Source organism: Branchiostoma lanceolatum, chromosome 6, assembly GCF_035083965.1.
Source record: "Branchiostoma lanceolatum isolate klBraLanc5 chromosome 6, klBraLanc5.hap2, whole genome shotgun sequence".
Classification (NCBI taxonomy): domain Eukaryota; kingdom Metazoa; phylum Chordata; class Leptocardii; order Amphioxiformes; family Branchiostomatidae; genus Branchiostoma; species Branchiostoma lanceolatum.
The window spans coordinates 288932-307289 of record NC_089727.1 but is presented as its reverse complement, the minus strand read 5'-3'; the positions used below and the strand labels follow the sequence as shown (position 1 = coordinate 307289).

Below are 18358 nucleotides of genomic sequence, written 5' to 3'. Positions count from 1 at the left end.
ACGACTGTAGGTTAAAAATGAAGACAGATAAATTGCGTATATTCTCAAGAAGAATGACGGGAGGGCAAAAGTATTAATATCGAAGATAGATCAACATATTAGCTTACTGCTGTGAAAGTTTCATCGAAAATTAGCACTTCCTTCTCGTTTTACAAAGCAAAGTGGAGTTCCGTTAGGTGCGGCTCAAATCTACACAGAATTGTCTATGCGGAAGACAGCCGTTGTAAGGCGGCTTCGGTTTTCGCAAGACTGGGCGTCTTGGCTTTTCAAATCTCCCCTAGAAAACAACGGATTTCTCTCAAATTTGGTCGAAATGTTCATGGAAGCTTACTGAGTCGTTGTATGAATTCCCATGCGTTTACCGCTACTGGTTATTGAGTTATTAACAGTTGATTTTCGTTCATTGAATTATTGCTTTCTGGCAACACTTTCCCTACGATAAAAGTTTACATTTCTCCTTAAGTATTGAGTGCAAACACTCAGAAAGGAATGGTTGATACCACCGAAACGTTTTCAGCAGATTTATATGAAAAATTGTGTCAATTTCACGATGTAAATCACTAAGTTGCATCATTTTGATGATGTCGGACTTTTCCGTTTGACCGTGCTGCAAAATAACGATATTTTGATAATCTATATCCTCAAGCAGAAACGTGGAATAGCAAAACTGCTAAAAGCACAGACAGATGAGCATATTGACCTACTTTTGTAAAAGTTTCATCTACAAATATCACCTCCTTCTTCTTTTATGAAGGAAAACGCAGTTCCGAAAATCGAGCTAGATAAGTCAATGTGAAAGATAGCGGCCTCGCTTTGCCCGAGACTGGGAACTCTTGGAATGCAAGGAATCTAGCTGACATATTCATGGCAGTCATTGTATGAGTACAATTGGTAATGGAGTTACTAACAGTTGACTTTCCGATAATAAATCATACTTTATGGCACAACTTTTAAACGCAAGCTGAAACATTGGGTGAAAACACTCAGAAAGACAGCAGTAATTACACTGAACTCACTCTAGATGAGCATATTACCCTACTTTTATGAAATTTTGATTGAAAAGTATCCATTTCTTCTTGATTTATGACGGAAAACGCACTTGACCATGACTCCACAGGTTTTCAAAACACTGTGCCTATCACATGACACTCGACAGGTGTCAGATAGCTTTTCTGAATACCAAAAAATTTATTGTTACCTTCGCCAAGAGGCCATTTATTCTAGAATTTTGATGTATGTATGTATGTTTGTACGTATGTATGTGGTTTCGCAGCATAACTCAAGAAGCTTTGTGACGTTTTCGAAATAAAATATAGCTATGTACAATGCACACAAAAGCTATTGGAAGCAATAGAGTGAATAGGGCTAGTACAGTTTTAATAGCTGTTCTAAAACATAAGTGTTACTGGTACTCCTGTAATTCACTTTATCTTCACAGTAGCACAATCTTCGTCTCGAAGGACTACCAAGGTAAGCACAATTTGACAGTGTAAGGAAAATTGACATTTTCATTGAACCCAAACTTCACGGTGGCAGCAAATGATCTACAGAAAGGATGTGTGAAGGACTCATAAATAATTACAACAGTTTTTTTTTAATGATAAGTTCATGGTACAGAGATAACCGTGAAAACAGTGAACATAAAGTTTCAGTGAAAGAAACAAGAATACTCCTATGGGAGAAGCAAACTTACAGTATTATCGGACCATTCAGTATTACACTTACCAACAGAATACAAAATATTGAGCCGAATATACAGATACACTATATGCTTTATACAGTTTTAGCAACTTATTTCTACACATGTGTCACTCAAAGGACTAGGCATGAAAAAGGATCAAATCAAAGTTGAAAACAACACAGACATATATGGTACTGTTTCTAACCATTCTATGTGTTGATTCCATCTTTTGATATATTCTCTTCAGTCAGAGTCAGACCAATGATGTTCTTAATAGACTCAACCATGATGACAGCTGTATTCATAGAACATATATACAAACATACACATATATATATATAACAGAGACTTTTGGCTTCCTTGTTGAATCAGTCATAACTGTGGTGCCACTGACATGCTTTTTCCACGTGCCTTTTCGGGGTCACCCTCACTCTCATTGACTTCTGTTATGATAACAGTCTAAAGGATAACTAGTAGCTTAAACAACAATGCAATTGAAATTGGTTATGTACTGTGTTATTACATATAGAAATACATGCATGGGTACAAAGAAAGCTGTCAAATACTTGAACAATTGCACTTACTGACAGGTTACTGTAATCCTGTAATGCATAATGACTGATACTTATAAGAGACACGCAAACTGGGTGCCCACAACTGTGCATTAATGATACATCTTCAATCTAGTAAAGACCTATGAATTTTCAAAGCATCTGGATCAGAGTCATTGCCATTGTAATAACTACATACACATGTACAGTGCACAGGGAATTTTTTAAATGTTTTTTTAATCAGTTTGTCAGCCTGATGTTGCCATCGATTCCACGAAGAAAGGGGGCTCGTACATCATCAACATACAAATCAAAAATAACAATACACAAAAGAGAGTCACATCACAATCTTGCCTCGAATTTACATTTTGTCACCCGCTCTAACATTATCATCATCACATTTGTTTTCATATTGAAATTAAATTGCAGGAAGGATTTCTACATGGGTAAACTTTTACTAGCTGTTAGACAGACTCAATGTATTGTTTAAGCCTCAATGCATGATAAAAGATAGGACTTGGTTGGTGTTGATACATGACTCCTCCATGCAGTTGAATAAGGTAATCCATTGTTGTCATCTCATGTGTACATATACATGATATAGGACATTGATGGGCTGCCTGGGTTGAATATTGTCAGCAGCCTCAGCACCTATAGAAAGAAGAACAAAAAGGTGAAGGTTTAATGTCTTATAATGTTATGACAACTATAAAGACCTAATACACTACAGAGAATAGTCTTGGCAAGTTAAGCTTTTGACGCTTGTCCCTGTGACTGCTCACTCATCAAGAACTCTGATCTAGATTTGTCAACACACACACAAAAATACTTGTGCTCATATTCACACAAACATTTATATATATGTATATATATACACACACACACACACACACACACACACACACACACATTATAAACACACACATGCTCATTTTCACACACATATACACATACACACACACACACACACACACACACACACACACACACACACACACAGCTACACTCAAACACCCACAATTACACAAATTCACACAAACATGCACTCATTCACACACATATATATTCAAACACACACACATATATGTATAAATTTTTATCCAAACACACACGCACACACACACACAATTTTCAAACACACAAATACAGAAATTGATTTGTTTTGTACCACTGTGGTAAACGGCCTCAATTATCTGCATACTAATGTGTATGTATCACTATGTTATTTAAAAGGAAGGGTGAGTGTCTCAGTGTATTTGGATTTATTTCAGCTTGTAAAATAGACCGATAAAGTAGTAAGTGTATCATTGTCATTTTAACTACCAAGTCCTTCATTTCAGGACAGACGGAATTTACATGCATGCAGCTAGATATGCTCTTTCCTGTGTGAAAATTTGCTCTTTCCCACAATTTTACTTTACTATAAAATGGAATAAGATATTGTCTGTTGAGTACCACTGTATGTATGAATACAGGGCAAGCTGGCTTATTGGCTATAGTACAACCAGCTGCCCCTGCACACTTGTAAAGGTAAAAGTTAATTTACACTGAAGGGCAAGTACATACTGTACATATAAGTAACAGATCATAGACTCTGTTCATACCAGGAGTTCACGGTGAACCAGGGTTTACCCAGGCACTGAGTCAGAGATTGATTCCTATTCAGGATTCCTGGTATAGGGATGAATGGTCAGAATCAGGATTAATCCTGAGGTAAGCCCCCTTCCCCCACAGAGCTTGATACTAGTATTCGGACCATTCAAATCCTGTTGAAAAATTGTATGATATGAAATATCACAGTACATGTTGTGTTACATGTAATTTAGGTGAAATTTGGAGCACAAAATCTGATCATAATGAGTCTGAATATCTTTCACCATAGATAGTGATGGGATTCTTGTCCAAGGATGAAACAGTGCACAGTGCTTTGTGGGTCACTAGGACAATTGCATCATAGACTATATAGTCACTATACTGTGGGAATGGATCATGTTTAGCTTTCTGACAATACTACTGACTTTTAAACTAAAGGAAACTGTGTATGGATGGGAATAATCCAATAAATACCAGGACAGGTATAACAGGAAACATCATCAGATCAGACTTAGGACGAGGCATGCTGCTTTATGGTAACAGGGAACAGTTTGCAGGATTATTAAAGAAATAAAGACCAACTGAGTTCAACACTAAGAAGATGTTTTCCACTTAAGCATATTTCAAAAAAATCTGAGAACCAACAAATTAAATTGCTGTGGCCCCAATGTCCCTCTCTTTCTCAGTTACATATGTCACATGTTGGGTTCCCGAAAAATGGCCCCAAGGCTATTCATGGGAGTTTGGCCTGTAATGGAATTTCTTTTAGAAAAAGATGGGGCAATCTATGGGTAGGCTGGAGAAACTGATGATATTGATGGACCTATGATGGGCGTGGTGACATGCACACACACACACACACAGTATACATTCAACAAGCACACAAGCACACAACATATTATATACCAATACTCATAAAGACATGCACACTACCAGTATCACACATACTCACAAACACTAAATTAAATACAGTCTGTATATCTGTATTCAAGGTGTGAGACAATTCTGTTATGTTTGTGTCATACAGTCTACAGAGCCTCACTCATTGCCTGGCCCATCAAACTTCCAGCTTTCTTTACTTTCCCTTGTACCCCTCCCCTCCCATTCCATTCCATTGACTTAGAATTTTGTTTATAAAGAATCCAAAATTGGTGGCTTTTCTACCACTTAGTAGTATTGGTGGAGTTCTTCATATTGCTGCGACCAAGCTATAGCTGTGTACCTATTTTAGGTACAGGTACGGGTACACGGGTTTATATTAGGTACAGGTCCACACCTGAACCTGTACCTAAACTACTTGTTCGGAAAATGGTAGATTTTCAATAAGGACAAAAGCATGTTTGAACTGGTAACAACATAATATTCATCTGTGCTAGGTACTATTTTTTACAAAAACAGAGATGAAAACTTGACTCCAGCCTTGCAAATGTGTTTTATGTGCTTGAGTATATTACTAGTATGTAGATGTGGCTTTAGTTTAGTGCACTGCCAGAGTAATTTCATAGTAATTTCATCTGTCAAAGTGGCCATCCCCTGAGTCAGGCTTGACCTGATTAGTACCTGTCCAGTACCGGTCCACCAGGGTTCAGGTATTTTGGACCTGTACCTAATTGATTGTAACCGGTACTGTATCCATACAGTGTACCGGTACACAGCTTTAGATCAAGCACTATACTTAGTAATCTCCTTACCCCATCCCCCCCAGCAGTTGCCTTCCTTCCAGCCAAGGAGGTTAAATATCTAACCTCCTTACTCCAGCCTACCCCAGGCTTGACCCAGTTTCTCCTCAAGGTAAATTCCATAAGAGTCCAAACCCCCATGCATAGCCTTAAAGCCTAGAAAGGGTAGGCGCCCACCCCACTAGCTAAGCCCTGGGGTAGCCACTTTTTCCGAAATGCTGTCACGTGTTTGAATAGTCCTATAACAGAACACAGCATGTTTATAAAATCTCCTCACTACTAATAATGCATATTGGGTAAAGCATGATGCTTTTTCAAGCAGCTAGTGGCATTGCAATGTGGCTTTGCTACAGCTATCGTTTTTGGACAATCACACCGGGTCACCCCCACTCTTCTCGATAAGTGTGTTGGGTCATTTCCTTAAGCTTTACATGCAGACGTTTGGCGCTTGAAGCTTATGCCTGAAGCTCCCTCATACACAGAGCTGCTGGACACCTGCCCACCATGCAAAATGACAAATGCAATATATAATCCCTTACAACGAATATATGAAGAGGGCAAAACAAGGAGCCCTGTATGTTGGCAGTTGATTGTTTCGAAGTTTCTTTTGTTGATTCCTAACAATGAAATAGTCTCTGCACAGTAGAGCAGAGTGGGTAAAGACAAGATGGTATGGCTGTAAGTTCTGAATCATAGTGGTTAGAACCATTGGAGTCTGGAGGGGGGGGGGGCTTTCAATGAACAATAATCCAGGATGGTGGGCCATCCTTATACAATACAATTGTCTAATTCAGTCCTATATATATGAAAAAAAGGGAAAAAATGGTTGTGAATCCTTTCTTAAGTAACATGTTCTTAATGGTGGAAAGTGTCTGTGTTACAGTACCGGTCATGATCACGAAACATGCATCAGAGATCTTGAGTAGGTTTAGCAGAAATTCGTGAAATTTTTGCAAAACCTCAGTTGCTTCCGAAGTACTGTTGGTTGCGTAATAAAAAATTGTCTGGACTCTCGGATTGCGGAAGTTCTTCCACAGAAGAAATCTAGATCTTCAGCAGGATTCTAGTTCTGAAATTGCATGGTATGTGTTGGTCCATACACCGCTGGAAGAGTCCATTCTTGTATGAGGGGGACATTTTCAAAAATTCAATTTTGAGCTTGGTTGATTATTAAAAAGGTCCAGTTTGTTTTTTGAATGGTCCAGTATGAATGTGGGTGCCTGGAAGAGCCCATCCATGCATAGGGTTTCAGACTGGAGAGATCTGACTGGTCTTCAATTCAATTCTTTATTCAAATACCAACATTGCAGACATACAACAAACGTTAGCCTGGATGACGTTGATATGTTCTTACTTTATAATAGTTAAATGTTATTTTGGAATGCTCCATTTTTGCATTAGAACAGTCGCTTTTTGCATGGGGAGGGAAATCTGCGATACATGATGTATTTGCTCGTGCAAATGTTGCCTTTCTAGTTATAAATATGAATTGTTTTTTTTCTTTCTTTTATTTGAGTTGACTGTGTGATAGCTGTGTGCCAATTTGTTATATCAAAAATAGAGAGAACGCTAGCGGCCCAAAAAAATGACCCCTTCCAATGAAATGGTATGGCTACCCTGCCACGTCACAAAATCAAGATGGCGGCCACCACACATGCCGACAAAACCAGCAAAGGTTTTGCTGCCCAAACCTGTAACTAGAAAGGCTGATGTTTGCTACCGAAGAAATACAGCATATTTCACCCCCTCCTCATGCAATAATGGACGTTTTGCTCGTGTGTTCCTGCAACGTGACCTCTGGTAACCCGGTCAAATGGAACATGTGTTCCATTTGGTGGGTTCGTACCAAGTTTAAAGACCTGTGGGTCCGTACAAAGTTTAAAGACCCGCAGGTCCGTACAAAGTTTAAAGGCCCGCGGGTCCGTAAGAAGTTTACAAAGCCACAGAAATGAAGATTACAGACCTGCAGATGGAGCCTTCTGATTGGTCAACGAAATCTAGCTATACGATAGTTTATAAACCTCAGTGTGCTGTATGAACTTGTAAGCACACAAAAATTGGTGCAGTTATCCGGCATAAGTGACAATGCGCCGTGCAGATATGCGGAGTCACTAACAATAGAGAGAATGGGACCCATTTTGGGATTCGGTGCAATTTAATGTAGTGTGCTTTAATCTGTTGCACAATTAAGTGGCATCTACTGTATTTGCATTTTTGAAACTGGTTGCAGCTAATGGGATACTGGTTGTCCCTGTTTATACTGCCTTGCCACTGATAGATCTGCTGGGAGATTAGGTAAGGCAGGGTAGCCTCTGAAAGTGCTCATGCAACAGCGGCGTATACTTCTAGTATTTTTTTCGGGGGGGGGGGGGGGTACACGATTTCTTACATGGGCCAAAGGTCCATACTAATGCCCACTTTAACTTTAAGGCAACATAAGTCCCTCGGCGGTGAAACACCCTAAGCCGGCATAAAGAAATCACGTTACATCACCCCAAATATATCAAATGTATATGCTGACATTCCAGGAAGTCTACGAAGGAGGCTAATTATAAGATCAAGATTATTAAAATCTGAAGTAACCTCCTTGCTTGCTAAGACAGGGATGAATGCCAGGATATAATAACCAACATAGTAATGGTTAACCCATAGTAATAGTCTCCGGCTAGTTGGGTAACCCTGGCATGTACTGTACGTACATGCATGCTGAACCTATAGATATAAACCTCCTTGGTTTGGAAGGATAGTTCCATGCGTAATTGTCATCAATGGGTTAAGTGGAACCTGGAGTAAGACCTAACTTACCTGCAGTTGGGGTTAAGTGAAATGAATATGTTTGGAAGGGTAGATCCAGGCGTTTGTTCCAGTACGCTAGCTCCTCAAAGCGCCGAGGACTGGGCTGCGATCCGAGAGCGGCCATCTTGAGGTCACTTCTCTAGCTGGGGTCATTCCCGTCATTCCCGACATGCATCGTGCCTCCACTAGCCCGCCACCATACGATCCGCCGTTACTCCTGGCCCGACTTTATCGACTAACGCTGTCATCTCCGGAGGAAAGGAGGACATCTCAGCCCCGTTACTACTGACTAACGGTGCACACCGTTATCCCATAGTTACTGTAAACGCTGTCTGTATGGGGTGTCACGGGGGAGAAACCCCGCTTCTCTATCTCCGAGGGGGCATCACAGGGGAGAAACCCCGCTTCTCTATCTCCGAGGGGGCATCACAGGGGAGAAACCCCGCTTCTCTATCTCCGAGGGGGCATCACAGGGGAGAAACCCCGCTTCTCTATCTCCGAGGGGGCATCACAGGGGAGAAACCCCGCTTCTCTATCTCCGAGGGGGCATCACAGGGGAGAAACCCCGCTTCTCTATCTCCGAGGGGGCATCACAGGGGAGAAACCCCGCTTCTCTATCTCCGAGCTATCACGACTCGCTACAGCCCAAGTCCGTTAGTGGAGCCCCGCGCTCGGCGCTGTGTTTGAAAACCTGCGTCTTGCACAAATGCCTATCGATTGAGATGAATGAATGAATACGCCCGATTCAGTGTAAATATTGCCTTAGGCCTCAAAGTGATCATCCAGGCCGAAATCGCCCCCGCACATGCCGTCGCCATGACAACCGTTGCTTGGTAACGTTGACGTCATGACGTTGATACACAATCCGTAGTATGCTTAATTCATATTTCCATGCACCGTTACCTGACCATGACCTCCTGAATATATAATAGAATGGGTTTTATTCAGTACACATGCACTCCGGTGATAGGGAGACACCTAGCGAATGTCAGTGGGATGTGCAAGTTAGTTGATCAACATTATGCATTTAGTCCAAGAATGTACAAGTTAGCTCATTGCCGACGCTTATCTTTCAAACAGACCAAAACCGTTCTATTGATCCTGTTCGTGGTATCTGATGATATATAGACAATATATCTGATGTATTACGTGAATAGAGTATATAACGATATTCAGTAATGACTTACGTTTTTAACCCTGTCTAGAACATTTTTTTATCCCTGGGACGGGGGGGGGGTGGGTGGTCATCCGCCCCCTAATAACTTCCAAACGGTAAGATGTATCATCACCAAATTTGTAGTGAGAAATAAACATGTAAAGATTAATAATTCCTGTCATTTTTGTAACGTTACGAAGTCAAATAACGTACTTAGGACGTCATTGATGCGATTTTATGGGATAAAACAGTCAAAATAGGGAATTCCCGTATTACATAAAGGTATTGACCAATAACCTAACATAAAATAAAAGGTACCGTATTGATATCAAAGTCTGCCAAGTTTATGTTAACCACATTGACGTCAAATGACGTCATAGAATGACGTCATATGTATTCAGCTAACCCTTGGAATCCGCCATCTTGGATAGGCAATCTTGAAATTTTTGAAAATACATTTTTTTTGCATGTAACACCAAAAAAGAATGAAAATAAACTAGACACGTTAATTTGAATGTTTTTTGTTAAAAACATACCAGGTCATGAAGCGGAAAAAGCCAGTTTATACCTAAACTAATAAAATTGGCTGTCATCTTGGAATTTGACCGATGACGTCATCCAATTAGCATAATTTATGAATATTGAAGCGTCAAAGTTACATTAAATTATGTATGATGTTAATTATGCAGGAAAACAAGTGTGGTTGGACATAAAAACCAAACCTTGAAACGTCATTGTTTAAGCTGAATATTTGTGAAATTTGTCAAATATGCCTGTCAGAAGCTCGGCCATGGCAACACAAAAGCTACCAGACTTATACTAGTATTATAAAGTCATCCCTCAAGTCAGCCGTATCATAGCTGATATAACCCCGTTATTCAGCTGCAGTAACGGTCGCTACGTCCCGCTAGTGTCGCACGAAGCCCATGTTGATGCTCCCACCGAAGCCTTCAGGTTTGCCGGCGGCGGTCTTGGCCCTGCGGCGCCGCCGGACGCACCAGCAGCACACGGCAGCGGCACACAGCGCGGGGTAGGCGATGCCCAGCACACACGCGATCACGGACCACAGCACCACAGGGTCGTCTGCGGGGGAAAATAGTGCAAAAGTTGATCTTGAACCAATTTAGCTCACTGAAGAGCTACTCTTACACTGGTCGTGACAGAGAAGACAGACGCTATGTACAGTTTTTATAGGTTCATTATAAGTGCAATGAACAGTGGACCAAATCAAATCAAACAGTGGACTACGGCTTTACGTCCCGTACTGTGATCTGAAATGCTATTAGTAGCGTGCATGTCAGGTACATGTAAGCGATAACAGCCGGGATTCGTACTCCCTACCTCTTGGTCCAGAGGCAGAGTCGCTAACCACTGGACTACAAACGCTGCACCGGGAACGGCAAAAAGTTGATTTGGAAGGCGGATGCATTTCTTATCATTATTCCACCAATTAAAGACAACAGGACGTGACGTAAAGACGTCAGGAAGTGACGAAAAGACGCCCGGAAGTGACGCTCACCTTTCTCGTGTACGATCAGAATCGGTCCTTGCTTCATCAGAGCCTGACGTTTGTCCTCCCCGCCGTCACGTGACCGACGCCTCCTGCTTCTGATTGGTGCATTCGGGTCGACGCAGCCCTGCGCACACCGGGAACGAGAGTCATCCTCCATACACACAATCATCCTGCAGTGCACGTACACCTGTAAACAACATCCATAACAACAACATCAACAACAAAAAGAACAACATCAAGAAAACAAAAACAACACCAACAATACCAACAATAACAACACGACACATCCCCCCATACACACAATCATTCTTCAGTCTACGTACACATGTTAACAACGACAGACAGACAGGTAGATGGACGGATAGATAGACAGACAGACAGACAGACAGACAGACAGACAGACAGACAGACAGACAGACAGACAGACAATACTTCAGATCCGTGTGTTCTCACCATGCTCTCTGCCTGGAACTGTGCTGATGAGATGCTGAAGCGGAACTGCAGCTGGGAGGTGTCGTACACGGTCAGCGACTCGTCAACGTGACAGCTGCAGGGGATATCCATTTTAGTAGGCCTTTCAACTAATCATTTCTGGATAAGTAACATCACCAGATATTCAACTTCAACTTTGGATCACCCCCAGATAACCCCGTCAGGGGCAAAGTAGGGGGGGAGGTCCCGGGCTACGATATAGATGTTTCTTTCAATACCTCTCAAAAGCTTCAAGCTGTAAAAGGTAAAGATAACGGACATACCCGTTCTCAATGATGTTATACCGGGGAGTGGCCTGCGGGTCAGGAGACGGGGTCGCGAAGCAGGTTTCAGCGAACATGACGTAACCCGGAAGTGACGTGTCCACGAACAGCCCGAAGTACAGCGGCTCGAAGGGGAAAACCTGAGAGAGACATCAGGGGAATAAAAACGACGTTCGAGACTAAACCTTTAGTGGCCTTTTGGCTGTTTCCGCGGTAAAAATGCAAGCAATCCTAACAGATTGGGACGAAAACCCTGACCGTTCCTAACCCGTCCCCGAAAAACCTGACCCATCCAAGCTTAGCCCGTCCCTCTCTTTATAACCCGTCCCCGCCCGTCCCTGCCCGTCCGAACCCGTCCGAACCCGTCCCCGACCGTTCCAGCTGTTCCCAACCCGTCCCAGCCCGTCTCAGTCCGCCCTAGCCCGTCCCCGCCTGTCTGAACCCGTCACAGCCCGTCTGAATCTGTCCGAACTCGTCCCAACCCGTCCCCGCCAGTCCCAACCCGTCCCCGCCAGTCCCAACCCGTCCCCGCCAGTCCCAACCCGTCCCAACCCGTCCCCGCCAGTCCCAACCCGTCCCAACCCGTCCCAACCCGTCCCTGTCTGTCCCAACCCGTCCCAACCCGTCCCCGCCAGTCCCAACCCGTCCCAGCCAGTCCCAACCCGTCCCCACCAGTCCCAACCCGTCCCCGCCAGTCCCAACCCGTCCCAACCCGTCCCCGCCAGTCCCAACCCGTCCCAACCCGTCCCAACCCGTCCCTGTCTGTCCCAACCCGTCCCCGCCAGTCCCAACCCGTCCCCGCCAGTCCCAACCCGTCCCCGCCAGTCCCAACCCGTCCCCGCCAGTCCCAACCCGTCCCCGCCAGTCCCAACCCGTCCCCGCCAGTCCCAACCCGTCCCCGCCAGTCCCAACCCGTCCCAACCCGTCCCTGTCTGTCCCAACCCGTCCCAACCCGTCCCCGCCAGTCCCAACCCGTCCCAGCCAGTCCCAACCCGTCCCAGCCAGTCCCAACCCGTCCCCGCCAGTCCCAACCCGTCCCAACCCGTCCCCGCCCGCCCCCGCCAGTCCCAACCCGTCCCAGCCAGTCCCAACCCGTCCCAGCCAGCCCCAACCCGTCCCCGCCCGTCCCAACCCGTCCCCGCCAGTCCCAACCCGTCCCCGCCAGTCCCAACCCGTCCCCGCCAGTCCCAACCCGTCCCTGTCTGTCCCAATCCGTCAAAACTCGTCCCCGCCCGTCCCAACCCGTCTCTACCCATCCCAACCCGTCCTAACCCGTCCGCGCTCCTGTCAACCCGTCCCTCCCCGAAAAAGCAAGACAAAAAAGACACAAGAGCATAATTTCATGCCCCTGTTTGTACATATGCAACCCTTACGTACTTGAACTACAGCATTATATATGCCTCTCGGTAATTGAGATCTGAGCAGGGAAAGCAGACTGTTGTATGAGCCAGCGACTGAAGATTCTTACAGAGATGGGATAGTCGGACGTCCGGAAGGGGCTGGCGAAGGCCTCGGACTGGAACACGTGCATGTTGAAGTTGAACTTGTGCTCGCCGTCCTCCACCTGGATACTGTATGACGTCACAAACACATTCATGTTGGCACTCATGTCACTATGACGTCAATACTGCCGCCATTTTGGATGGTTAAACCTTGAATTGCATATATTATTGAAGTGGCGTAGATATAATATACATCCGCCCTCTGACCCACCTGGGTTTGGGGATCTCGAACAGAAGCCCCTCCCCCTCGAACCCGACCCAGTCCGCCACCAGGAAGTTGCAGCTGATTGGCCAGCTCATGACCGCCTGACCCGGTGACGCGTCGATGACCAGCTCGTTCGTGAACGCGATGACGTCAGAACCGTTCGTCGTCTGGGAAACAAAGAATCACGTGGTCACATTGCAGGTTAACTCCAAGCAGACATTTGGGTAAAAAGTCGTGTCGTCTGCTGGACTTTCAGATTTTCTGATACCATCCCCCTTTGTTACAATTCTTTGTATGATGTTTGATATATTTCTACTTGCAAAGTCATGACCACCATCTAGACTCATAAAGACCTGTTGTTTGTTTGTTTGTTTGTATGTTTCTTACCTGTGACGTCGTTCCGCACTCCATCAGGTCCGTCCGTATCACCAAGGTGTCGCTGTCCACAGCCCCGCGGCATTGTGGGTCCGTCAGGCGCACCCGGCTGGAGTTGATACCGGGCAGGCCCGCTAGGGGGATCTGCACACCCATGGAGGTGGCGTCGCACTCCACGTTCACAATCACCGACTCTGGAAGACGTAATTATAACGTGGCGTTTGAATGTTCTCCAACTTAGTAAATTTGCTCACCGGGATTTTCATGTCGTCTGATATCCCTGAACTCTGCGCTATTTAAACTTTATTGGTGCATTCTCTATGATAAAGAAAGAAAAGAACTTGTATTCAAATTCGCAGTCCTTCATCATTACTAGTAACGGTTTTTACCTGTCGCCTGTATCGCGGCTTACCACTGGCCTGGTGGCCCGCGTTACTGATTACCTAAACATTACGTCACGGCTTACCTGTAAATTACGTCACGTCTTGCCTGTGCTTACGTCATGGCCTACGTCACTGCTTACCTGTACATTACCTCACGGCTTACTTGTGCCTTACGTCACGGCTTACGTGTACATAACGTCACTGCTTACCTGTGCATTACGTCACTGCTTACCTGTGGCCTACGTCACGTCTGACCTGTGCATTACGTCACTGCTTACCTGTGGCCTACGTCACGTCTTACCTGTGCATTACGTCACTGCTTACCTGTGGCCTGCGTCACGGTGACCGGCAGGCTCTCCATCAGTGTCCCAGTAGCCTTCAGCGTGATGACGTAATCAGTTCCTGCGAACAGGTCCTCTATGGTTGCTGACGTGTCTCTGGGTCCGGGTGCCGGCAACACTTCTCTGAAATAATGGGAGGGTTCTGCGTTGGTCTATTTGTTTCTCATTCTGATATACTTTGGAATTTTGATATATTCACTTTGCAATTCATATGACTTAAGCAGAATGGAGGCTTATGGTGGTCGCTTTTCAAATGCACTGTCCCTGTGGATACTATCACAGCTATTGAATAAATGACAACAACACCTGCATATCAGGCACAAAATGGTGTGCCACGGAGTTCCTGAGGTTCTGTGATCTCGTTTTGACAGTACGTTATTTAGCCTTACGTTTAGCTGGTAGATTGGACCTTGAAACCTAGCCATGTGAACAGCTTTCTTGCGTACGTTGTGATGCGAACTTTAAGATGTTCTTACCTCTACCTTCCCCCTAGTCTTGCGTAAGTTAAGACGTGCTTTTTACCTCTCCCACCCTCATTGCCTTGCGTGCGTTAAGACAAACTTCTTACCTCTCCCTCCCTCCTTGTCTTGCGTAAGTTAAGACGTTCTTACCTCTCCCTCCCCCCTTGTCTTGCGTACGTGAAGACGTAGTTCTTACCTCTCCGTCCCCCCTTGCCTTGCGTACGTTAAGACAAACTTCTTACCTCTCCCTCCCCCTTGCCTTGCGTACATTAAGACGTAGTTCTTACCTCCCCCCTTGTCTTGCGTACGTTAAGACGTACTTCTTACCTCTCCCTCCCTCCTTCCCTGGCGTAAGTTAAGACGTAGTTCTTACCTCTCCCTCCCTCCTTCCCTGGCGTAAGTTAAGACGTAGTTCTTACCTCTCCCTCCCTCCTTGCCTGGCGTACGTTAAGACGTAGTTCTTACCTCTCCCTCCCTCCTTCCCTGGCGTAAGTTAAGACGTAGTTCTTACCGCTCCCTCCCCCCTTGTCTTGCGTTAGTTAAGACGTACTCCTTACCTCTCCCTTTCCCCTTGTCTTGCGTACGTTCTTACCGCTGCCTCCCCTCTTGCCTTGCCTACGTTAAGACGTACTTCTTACCTCTCCCTTCCTCCTTGCCTTGCGTAAGTTAAGACGTAGTTGATGACGAAGGAAGTAGACCCCGTCCATGACACAGAGACCGAGCTGAACGTGACGTCTGTCACGGACAGATCCTCAGGCGCGTCCATAACTAAAATGGTACAACAAGTTGTTAGTGGGTAGGCCTTATTCATGTGCTGTATGTGCATACATAATGTTATCCCAGGGCCGCGGGATAACGTTCGATACGGGTGTTCCGGACCGGTCTATACTTTACCGTATTGCCCGGGATTCGAAGTCGTATTTCAGGGGCAATCATCGAATGATTCGAACTCACTTCGCGTGCGAACATTGTGCCGCTGTTGGGAAATTGAATACCGGCTTCGGACGTAGAAATCGATGTCGTGAAAAAATGTTTTTTCGAGGACACCAAATTCTATCAATTTCTGGCGCATGTCGCCTTGAAATGTGTTTCTTTGGGGGCGGGGGGATGACGGTGTACTTCCCATCAGAACCGTTGCGTCGGGCGATCCGACCCGCGGTCGGGGTAGTACCTCAGGCGAAATGGAATACACCGTGTTGTATTCAATATCGTAGTGTACATTTTAACACTTAGTCTACCCCTATATATCTGTGTCGATGACAAGTTTTTGCTGATGTCGCCCCAAATATTAGCCTTGCGAACACGCATACAAAATGCATTTGTCCATTTGCAAGCGCTATAGTAACGGCATGTTCTAAAGACCTTTCATTAATGGTATAGAAGGTGGCAACAACTTACTGCACAGTCCGTCCTCGGTACAGACGTTCCCGAAGGAACACCGGGAGCACGCCGCCCCGCTGACGTACGGCCGGGCCCCGGCGGCGTTTCCTCTGAAACCGGTCAGAAAGATACTGGTAAACAACATAGAACGGCGTTGATGAAGGTTAGACATCCAGGTAATAAGATACGCCAAAAATTGTTTCTCAAGCAACAGGGATAAATTTTGAAACAGATGTTTCCTACAGCATCCGATACGTTTCGTCAGTAACTAAGGGAAGATCTGGCAGAACAAAGAACGTCATTAGAAGACACAGCCTTCGCACAGGGCCCTGGTATTGCAATCTTAGGTTAATTTTGTAAATTAGAGAAAAGACCCGCCCCAGTGGCATTCCCTAATGCACCGCCACTTGAAAAACACCCAAATACCAGCATAGCAGAAACAACATGGGAAAACTGCTCTCTGCACACTCGACAATTATCAGAATGTGTCGGAGTCATCAAATTTTATGGCATAAAGGTAAAAAAATATAGCAGTGCACCGTTATAACCGAATAGAATAATGTTCTATGCCCCCAACAGGCCGCCAGCGTCAGTTTTGCAGCCTGCAGCCAGCCAAGTTACAGCCCCTAGCTTTCTTACATAAGCTTTGTACAGAACCTTCTGGAAGCTCCCGTACTTACTTAGATCCATAGCTGCAAACAACCTTCAGAACGCTCCCGTACTTACCCAGGTCCATACTTACACACAGAACTTTCAGAACGCTCCCGTTCTTACTCAGGTCCATACTTACACACAGAACCTTCAGAACGCTCCCGTTCTTACTCAGGTCCATACTTACACACAGAACGTTCAGAACGCTCCCGTTCTTACTCGGGTCCATACTTACACACAGAACCTTCAGAACGCTCCCGTTCTTACTCGGGTCCATACTTACACACAGAACTTTCAGAACGCTCCCGTACTTACTCGGGTCCATAGTTACACACGGAACCTTCAGAACGCTCCCGTACTTACTCGGGTCCATAGTTACACACTGAACCTTCAGAACGCTCCCGTACTTACTCGGGTCCATAGTTACACACCGAACCTTCAGAACGCTCCCGTACTTACTCGGGTCCATGGTTACACACTGAACCTTCAGAACGCTCCCGTACTTACTCGGGTCCATAGTTGCACACAGAACCTTCAGAACGCTCCCGTACTTACTCGGGTCCATAGTTACACACAGAACCTTCAGAACGCTCTCGTACTTACTCGGGTCCATAGTTACACACTGAACCTTCAGAACGCTCCCGTACTTACTCGGGTCCATAGTTACACACTGAACCTTCAGAACGCTCCCGTACTTACTGGGGTCCATAGTTGCACACAGAACCTTCAGAACGCTCCCGTACTTACTCAGGTCCATAGTTACACACTGAACCTTCAGAACGCTCCCGTACTTACTGGGGTCCATAGTTGCACACAGAACCTTCAGAACGCTCCCGTGCTTACTCGGGTCCATAGTTGCACACAGAACCTTCAGAACGCTCCCGTACTTACTCGGGTCCATAGTTACACACTGAACCTTCAGAACGCTCCCGTACTTACTCAGGTCCATAGTTACACACAGAACCTTCAGAACGCTCCCGTACTTACTCAGGTCCATAGTTGCACACAGAACCTTCAGAACGCTCCCGTACTTACTCGGGTCCATAGTTGCACACAGAACCTTCAGAACGCTTCCGTACTTACTCGGGTCCATAGTTGCACACAGAACTTTCAGAACGCTCCCGTACTTACTCGGGTCCATAGTTGCACACAGAACCTTCAGAACGCTCCCGTACTTACTCGGGTCCATAGTTGCACACAGAACTTTCAGAACGCTCCCGTACTTACTCGGGTCCATAGTTGCACACAGAACTTTCAGAACGCTCCCGTACTTACTCGGGTCCATAGTTACACACAGAACCTTCAGAACGCTCTCGTACTTACTCGGGTCCATAGT

At 45.3% G+C, this 18358-nt stretch overlaps 1 protein-coding gene and 1 long non-coding RNA gene across 2 annotated transcripts; both read right to left on the bottom strand.

The window, feature by feature from the left end:
- Positions 1-1575: 1575 nt before the first annotated feature.
- Positions 1576-8650, bottom strand: LOC136436043 (uncharacterized). The gene is made up of 2 exons (XR_010755996.1): positions 8310-8650; positions 1576-2883 (listed from the first exon to the last, which is right to left on the bottom strand). It is a non-coding gene; the product is annotated as an uncharacterized lncRNA (long non-coding RNA).
- A 965-nt stretch (positions 8651-9615) lies between these two features.
- On the bottom strand, positions 9616-18355 carry LOC136437134 (uncharacterized). Its single transcript, XM_066431614.1, has 12 exons — positions 17626-18355; positions 17530-17572; positions 16390-16481; positions 15630-15759; positions 14514-14653; positions 13819-14000; positions 13438-13598; positions 13193-13295; positions 11725-11864; positions 11423-11516; positions 10976-11156; positions 9616-10539 (listed from the first exon to the last, which is right to left on the bottom strand). The coding sequence occupies exons 1-12, from the start codon at positions 18353-18355 to the stop codon at positions 10364-10366; spliced, it is 2172 nt and encodes a 723-aa protein (XP_066287711.1). The 3' UTR covers positions 9616-10363.
- Positions 18356-18358: the final 3 nt, after the last annotated feature.